At 48.6% G+C, this 8450-nt stretch overlaps 2 protein-coding genes across 4 annotated transcripts in view; both read right to left on the reverse strand.

Moving 5' to 3' along the window:
- Window positions 1-2395, reverse strand: part of COLGALT1 (collagen beta(1-O)galactosyltransferase 1) — a 24628-nt gene extending 22233 nt beyond the window's left edge. Inside the window, exon 1 of one of the 2 annotated variants that reach the window (XM_023229722.2) lies at window positions 2016-2395. In XM_023229722.2, the coding sequence (XP_023085490.1) occupies window positions 2016-2275 (260 nt within the window). In that variant the 5' untranslated portion in view covers window positions 2276-2395. Of the gene's footprint in view, window positions 1-1299; window positions 1993-2015 lie in introns of those variants that run through there. The other variant, XM_023229723.2, reaches the window with a different exon arrangement.
- A 3350-nt stretch (window positions 2396-5745) lies between these two features.
- NIBAN3 (niban apoptosis regulator 3) overlaps window positions 5746-8450 on the reverse strand; it is a 26700-nt gene continuing 23995 nt past the window's right edge. For both annotated transcript variants that reach the window (XM_023229725.1, XM_023229724.1), the window contains one exon: window positions 5746-6124. In XM_023229725.1, the coding sequence (XP_023085493.1) occupies window positions 6030-6124 (95 nt within the window). In that variant the 3' untranslated portion in view covers window positions 5746-6029. The remainder of the gene's footprint in view (window positions 6125-8450) is intronic.

Consider the following 8450-nt stretch of genomic DNA (forward strand, 5'->3'; position numbering starts at 1 on the left):
GAGCTTGCAGTGAGCTGAGATCCAGCCACTGCACTCCAGCCCAGGCGACAGAGCAAGACTTCGTCTCAAAAAAAAATAAATAAAAATATAAATAAATAAATAAATAAATAAATAAATAAATAAATAAATAAATATTAAATTAAATTAATTAAAATAAATAAATTTTAAAAAATTAAAAATGAAATGTATATATCACAAACCAGCTGGGTACAACGGCTCATGCCTGTAATCCCAGTATGTAATCCCAGCTGAGGCAGAAGAATCACTTGAGCCCAGGAAGGGGAAGTTGCAGTGAGCTAGGATTGCACCACTGCACTCCAGCCTGGGCGACGGATGTAAAACCCTATATCAAAAAAAAAAAAGTGTATCTCAGCAGGGCGCTCATGCCTGTAATCCCAGCACTTTGGGAGGCCGAGGCGGGGCAGATCATGAGGTCAGGAGATCCAGACAAGCCTGGCCACAATGGTAAAACCCCGCCTCTATTAAAAATACAAAAATTAGCCAGGCATGGTGACGTCAGCGTGCCTGTAATCCCAAGCTACTCGGGAGGCTGAGGTAGGAGAATCACTTGAACCCGGGAGGTGGAGGCTGCAATGAACCGAGATCATGTCACCGCACTCCAGCCTAGGCGACAGAGCAAGATTCCGTCTTAAAAAAAAAGAAAAAAAAAAAGCATATCTCATCTCAAAGTATATCTCATAAACCCCTTACCCTGCCTTCCTTCATCTTCTCCCGTGAGCCACACCACTTCAGTGGGCTGCAGTCATTTATTCATTCAACAAACATTTGTTAAGTACCAATTGTGTATTTGGATTATCCAGACTGGGAAATCGGGTGGAAGGAAAAGCAACATTTGGGAGTTTAGTTTGACCTTAGTGCCAAGAGCTAATTCTACCCAATAAATGAAGTTGACAATAACACCAGCAATGATAGTAATCATAATAAAATCACTGAGAGCCAAGCCCATGCCAGACCCAAGGACTTCACATCCATTAACTGGTTAATCTTCAGAGACAAACCCAAAAAGAGAATTATATTAATACACTCATTTTCTGTTCTTTCTCTTTTTTTTTAGAGGCAGGGTCTTACTCTGTAGACCAGGCTAGAGTGCAGTGGTGCAATCATAGCTCACTGCAGCCTCAAACTCCTGGGCTCAAGCGATTTTCCCGCCTCCTGAATAGCTGGGACTACAGGCACACACCACCGCACCCGACTAATTTTTGTATTTTCTCTAGAGACGGGGTTTTGCCATGTTGGCAAGGCTGGTCTCGAACTCCTGAGCTCAAGTGACCCACTCACCTTGGCCTCCTAAATTGCTACGATTATTGCGTGAGCCACAGCGCCTGGACCCATTTTCCATTTGAGGAAACTGAGGCAGGGAGTGAGAAGGTACCAAAGACTTCTTCAGAACTCTGTCCCGTTCCCTCAAAAGAAAGGATCCACTTCCTCCTGGGCCATCTGGTCCTGGACTCCACCCACGCCGATCCGAGGGCAGGGGTTTGACTGGGGCCTGGAGTCGGGCTGAGTTCAAGCTTAAGGGCAGCAGCAGGCACAGAAAGGCTTGCTGTTAGATGTGGCCCCTGGCAACGCCCCAGTGGGGGCTCCGGGCTCAGTCCTTTGGAGGTGTACGTGCTCCAGAGGGAGTTAGAACGAGTTACAGTCAGTGGGACCGGATCTGCCCTAGTAGGGTCCAGCAGACAGGAGCGGTGCCCAGCCCACCCCAAAGGAGCCAGCAGGAGAAACTCGGTCCCGCTTGTCTTAATGTGGGGAGGGCTGTGTCTGGCCCCACGGAAGGACAGCTGGCAGGGAGCACGCGTGGGCCCATCCCGATGGGGCAGCGGGCAGGGGCATGCGTAGAACCGTCCCGATGGGGGTAGAGACCAGAAAGCACGCGCGGACCCGCCCAAAAGAGGACAGCGGGCAGGGGCTCGTGTGAACCCACCCTAAAGGGGACAGCGAGCAGGGGTTCTCGTGGACCCGCCCGATGGGGACAGCGGACAGCGGGCTCGGCTCACCATAGCGCAGTGCGCTCTCGCGGGTGCCGCAGCCGCTCGAGTGCGCCCAGCGTGGTGGGCAAAGCGTGGGCCGCGTTTCGCGCCAACAGCGCGATAAGCACGCGCGGCGCCTGCAGGGGCGACTCCGGGCTCCAGCGCTCCTCGGGGAAGTAGGCGTCGGCGCCCGGCTGGCCCCCCGGCGGCAGTGGCGCCAGCAGCAGAAACAGCAGCGCCTGGAGCGACTGCTCGCGCCGCCGGCCGGCGCGTGGGGCCGCCGCCATCGCGCCACGCGTCTCCTTTAAGTCGTTTTTCTGCAGGAGGACTCTGGCCGCGCCTTAAAGGGGTAATTGAGGCCCCGCCCGGCCGCGCGCCTTGAAGGGGAGGAGCGCGCCTGGCGTGAAGTCCAGGCCCCGCCTCCAGACGCTCTCCGAGAGCCAAAGCCCGGAGTGACGTCACCTGCAGCCCTACCCAGGACGCCCCGCACCCGCACCCACGTTAAAGGCACAGAGCGCTCGGAGCGCGTGGGAGGTTGGGGTAGCATTAGGGTTAGGTGGGATTAGCCTCAGTTTCCTCTGCTGCAACGTGGGTTTTGCCATCCTGGTTTTGGACCTCACAGGGATGTCATTGAGGGTTGTGAAGAATAAAGGTCATGACGTCCACAGACCTGGCGTCACATCCAGTCCCCGCCCTGGGCTTACTGTGTGTGAGCCTCAGTCTGTCCATCTATAAAATGATATCATAGAGACCCTACAGGGTTGGCGTGAAAATGGAGCCAGGGCATGATAACGGGACGTTCTGAGCACAAGTTCTTCCAGAGACAAAGGCTGTATTTTCATTGAAATTGCTACCAAGGGATTGTTTTCCAATACTCTAGTGCCGTATTTTCAAATTGATTGACTTTTTTTTTTTTTTTGAGACGGAGTCTGGCTTTGTCGCCCGGGCTGGAGTGCAGTGGTGCAACATAACAAGACCGTGCCTCTATTTTTAAAAACAATAAAAACTTTAAAAAATACATCTGAACATTATCATTATTATTATTATTTTCACAGAGAGGGTCTTACTTTGTGGCTCAGGCTAGAGTGCAGTGGCATGATCATGGCTTACTGCAGCCTCAACCTCCTGGGCTCAACTGATCCTCCTGCCTCAGCCTCCAAAGTAGCTGGGACTACAAGTGCACTCAACCACACCCAGTTAACTTCTAAATTTTTTGTAGAGATGGAGTCTCCCTATGTTACCCAGGTTCCTCTCAAACTCCTGGTGGGCTCAAGTAATCCTCCCCCTTCAGCTTCCCAAAGTGCTGGGATTACAGTGAGCCATCATGCCCTGCTAAAACTTAATTTTTAAGAATGATACAGGCCAGGTGCAGTGGCTCATGCCTGTAATCCCAGCATTTTGAGAGGCTGAGACAGGCAGATCACTTGAGGTCAGGAGTTCGAGACCAGCCTGGTCAATATAGTGAAGCCCCATCTCTACTAAAAGAAACCAAGAAATTAGCCCGTCATGGTGGCACTTCGCCTGTAATCCCAGCATTTTGAGAGGCTGAGACAGGCAGATCACTTGAGGTCAGGAGTTTGAGACCAGCCTGGTCAATATAGTGAAGCCCCATCTCTACTAAAAAAAAAAAAAAACAAGAAATTAGCCGGTCATGGTGGCACTTTGCCTGTAATCCCAGCTACTCAGGAGGCTAAGGCAGGAGAATCACTTGAACCCAGGAGGTGGAGGGTGCAGTGAGCCAAGATTGCATGGCTACACTCCAGCCTGGGCGACAGAATGAGACAGCGTCTCAAAAAAAAAAAAAAAAAGTAAAAACAAATTTACATGTGGACTTGACGAGGAAAAGGTCTTTTCATGTTAAGTAAGAAAAAGGGGTGACAAGATACATCCCATCCCATCTGGAAGGATGCAGACCCAGGGGCAAACAATGGTTTTCTCAAAAGGGGCAGGATGACAAATTCTTGTAGCTGCAATTGTTCCAGAATTAACATCTACATCCCGTCCAGGGTAAAAGGAAGACAGCTAAAGAAGCCTATGAAGGGCACATGTATTGTGCAAATGTATTTCAGAAGGTGGGGTTGAAGGGAAATAGGTGGAAAGGTCAGGAAATATCTCATTGTCTTGAGGTAGGCTGAAAACTCCAGACAGAATGGGAGGAAATAGTCTCCATGGGGTGTGAAAGTCCCTCTGCAAGCTGAACCAAGAATACAGGGGAATCCCTGTGGAACCCACTCCGGAAGCAGCTGCAAGACAGCGGAGAGGCTGCCAGTATCTAGTTAGCAGATGACTTTTCTGGCAAGCAGAGGAAGTCGGTAAAAGCTTGTCCCCCAGCCAGGAAACTTGATACCAAGTTAAGAGTTGGAGCCAGGAAACAAACCCAAAAGGCTCACAGCAAGGAGAGAAAAAAAAAAAAAAAAAAAAAAAAAATCTGTAACCTGTATCACAAAGCCTTCATATCCTTCAGATATAAAGAGTTACTAGATATCAATAAGAAAAATACAAACACTCCCGAAAAGTAGGAAAAAGCCATGAACAGGCAATTCACTGAAATTAAAAAAAAAAAAAAAGAAAGAAAAACTACAAACATGTAAATGGTTAAGCAACATATTTGGATTTTGTTTTTTGAGACAGGGTCTCACTCCCATTGCCCAGGCTGGAGTGCAGTGGTGATTGCACCTTGACTTCCCAGGCTCATGTAAATCTCCCATGTCAGCCCAGCTTTTATTTATTTATTTATTTAGGTTGGTCTCAAACTCCTTGGCTCAAGCATTCCACTTGTTTCAGCATCCCAAAGTTCTGGGATTACAGGCATGAGCCACCACTCCCAGCCGCTAATTTTGTATTTTTCATAAAGATGAGGTCTCATTATGTTGGCCAGGCTGGTCTTGAACTCCTGAGCTCAAGCGATCTGCCTGCCTCAGTCTCCCAAAGCCTCAGTCTCCCAAAGGATTACAGGTGTGCCCTACCACGCCTGGCCATAATAAATTTATTTGTAAGTTCAATTTAGTCAAAGAAATTCAAAATAAAATAATGAGATTTCTGTGTGTGTCTAATTGGCATAGCTTTTTTCTTTTTATGAAAAGTCCTAGTGTTTAGAAAGGATTTGGAGGCTGGACACAGTGGATCACTCCTGTAATGCTAGCACTCTGGGAGGCCGAGACAGGAGGATTGCTTGGGTCCAGGAGTTTGAGACCAGCTTGGGCAGCATAGCGAGACCCTGTCTCTATTATTTAAAAAAAAAAAGGCTGGGCGCGGTGGCTCAAGCCTGTAATCCCAGCACTTTGGGAGGCCAAGACGGGTGGATCACCAGGTCAGGAGATCGAGACCATCCTGGCTAACACGGTGAAGCCCCATCTCCACTAAAAAATACAAAAAAATAAAAACTAGCTGGGCGAGGTGGCGGGCGCCTGTAGTCCCAGCTACTCGGGAGGCTGAGGCAGGAGAATGGCGTAAACACGGGAGGCAGAGCTTGCAGTGAGCTGAGATTGTGCCACTGCACTCCAGCCTGGGTGACAGAGCGAGACTCCGTCTCGGGGAAAAAAAAATTAGACCAGGTGCAGTGGCTCACACCTGTAATCCCAGCACTTTGGAAGACTCAGGCGGGCAGATCACTTACGGACAGGAGTTCGAGACCAGCCTGGCCAACATGGTGAAACCCCATCTCTACTAAAAATACAAAAATTAACGGGGCACAGTGGCGGGCGCCCGAAATCCCAGCTACTAGAGAGACTGAGGCAGGAGAATTGATTGAACCCGGGAGGCAGAGGTTGCAGTGAGCCGAGATCCTGCCACTGTACTCCATCCTGGGCGACAGAGCAAGACTCTGTCTCAAAAAAACCAAAACATTAAAATAAAGGCTTGGAGAAAATTCACAAATAAATGCTGCTGCTCAGAGTATAAAATGGCACAGTTTTCTGGAGGTGCAGGGGTTACAAGGGCCTAAAGATGGCTCATCTGTTTTGGCCCAGAAATTCCACTTGTAGACATTTATCCAATAGAAACAAGGTAGGTGTGGGTGAAGATTCAGCTCTGGAATGTTCCTCAAGAAGGCGGTGGGCAGAGTGGCTGGATCTGGGCACCAGAGCCTGGCTGCCTGGGACAAGTCCCTCCTTCCCGCTCAGCCTCAGTTTCCTCATCTGTATAATGGAAAATAAACAGACATAAAAAATCAGACATGTCAGATGCCTGGCATGTAATAAGTGCTTAAAAAATCAGAGTTAATAGAAATGTTGGCTGGGCGCAGTGGCTCATGCCTGTAATCCTAGCACTATGGGAAGCCAAGTCAGGTGCCTGACCTCCCTATCACCTGAGGTCAGGAGTTCAAGACCAGCCTGGCCAACATGGTGAAACTTCATCTCTACTAAAAATACAAAAATTAGCTGGGCACAGTGGTGGGCACCTGTAATCCCAGCTACTCGGGGGGCTGAGGCATGAGAATCGCTTGAACCCGAGAGGCGGAGGTTGCAGTGAGCCGAGATCGCGCCATTGCCATCCAGCCCAGGTGACAAAAGCGAAACTCCATCTCAAAAAATAAAAATAAAAATAAAGAAATGTAGGCTGGGCGCAGTGGCTCACGCCTGTAATCCCAACCCTTTGGGAAGCCGAGGCAGGCAGATTACCTGAGGTCAGGAGTTTGAAACCAGCCTGGCCAACATGGTGAAACTACTAAAAATACAAAAATTAGCCAGGCGTGGTGGTGGACGCCTGTAATCCCAGCTACTGGGGAGGCTGAGGCAGGAAAATCGCTTGAACCCACGAGGTGAAGGTTACAGTGAGCCAAGATGCTGCCACTGCACTCCAGCCTGGTGACAGAGCGAGACTCCGTCTCAAAAAAAAAAAAGAAAAAGAAAAAAGAAAGAAAAAGAAATGTATAAGCAATCAAAAGATGAAAGGGTGAAGGATAGGAAAGAAGGTTCTTGGAAAAGGAGCTAAAAGCAGCTCCTAAACCTCCCGGACAAAGGTGAGGGGCACCAGGTGAGGCTACCCTGGTGGACAGCCCTCTGTTGAAGTGACAAACACATATACTTTAAATTCTGAGGTTTCCCATTGCGGGATTTGCCCACAGGAACCTGTACTTGCAAAAACAAAACAAAACAAAAAAATAAGTATGTATAAGATTATTCCCTGTGGCACTGGCTGTTAGTATGGAAGACTAGAAACCAAATGCCCGTTGGTTCTGGTTAAATAGATTCAGGAACCCATCTACAATCCCTCATATCCAATTGCAAATCCTTAAATATTCTGACACTCAGAAGTTTGTATTTGTTTGTTTTTTTGAGACAGGGTCTCTCTCTGTGGCCCAGGCTAGAGGGCAGTGGTGCTGTCATAGCTCAATGCCGCCTCCATCTCCAGGGCTCAAGTAATCCTCCCACCTTGGCCTCCCGAGTAGCTGGAACTACAGGTGCATTCCACCACACCCAACTAATTTTTAAAATATTTGTAGAGATGGGGTCTTGCTATGTTGTCCAGGCTGGTCTCAAACTCCTAGGCTCAAGCAATCCACCTATCTTGGCCTCCCAGAGTGCTGGGATTATGGGTATGAGCCACTGTGCCTGGCCCTAGAAGTCTTTCTAGGACTGGGCTGGGAGTGGTGGCTCATGCCTGTAATCCCAGCACTTTGGGAGGCCAAGGTGGTTGGATCACTTCAGGTCAGGAGTTCGAGACCAGCCTGGCTAACATGGTGAAACCCCATCTCTACTAAAAATACAAAAATTAGCCAGGCGTGGTGGCAAGTGCCTGTAATCCTAGCTACTCTGTAGGCTGAGGTGGGAGAATCACTGGAACCCCTGAGGGGGAGGCTGCAGTGAGCTGAGATTGTGCCACTGCACTTCACCCTGGGAAACAGAGTGAGACTCTGTCTCACAAAAAAAAAAAAAAAAAAAGATGTATTTCTAGGACTGTTTATTTATCCAAGTTAGTGTAAATATCAATCAGTTTCTCTGTCCCAGATCAGCTAGGAAGTGTATTAGTTAGCTATTGCTGCATAAAAAAATTGTCCCCCAAATTATGCCCATCTTGCAAGCTCTTGCTGGTGGTAAACCTAAGGCCCCCATCACTACAATCTCCCTTTCCAAGTTGGTAACAGGAAGTAGCCATTGGGAGATGCCCCCTAAATCCTGGGATTAGATGGGATACAAAAGCTGGGTGTGGTGGCTCACATCTGTAATCCCAGCACTTTGGGAGGCTGAGGCAGTCAGATCACCTGAGGTCAGGAGTTTGAGACCAGCCTGGCCAAAATGGTGAAACCCCGTCTCTACTAAAAATACAAAAATTAGCCGGGCATGGTGGCATGCGCCTGTAGTCCCAGCTACTCGGGAGGCTGAGGCAGGAGATTCACTTGAACCTGGGAGGAGGAGGTTCACTGAGCTGAGATTAGGCATTCCAGCCTGGGTGATAGAGCTAGACTCTGTCTCAAAAATAAATAAATAAATAAATAAATAAATAAATAAATAAATAAATAAA

Source organism: Piliocolobus tephrosceles, chromosome 21 (assembly GCF_002776525.5).
Source record: "Piliocolobus tephrosceles isolate RC106 chromosome 21, ASM277652v3, whole genome shotgun sequence".
Lineage (NCBI taxonomy): Eukaryota > Metazoa > Chordata > Mammalia > Primates > Cercopithecidae > Piliocolobus > Piliocolobus tephrosceles.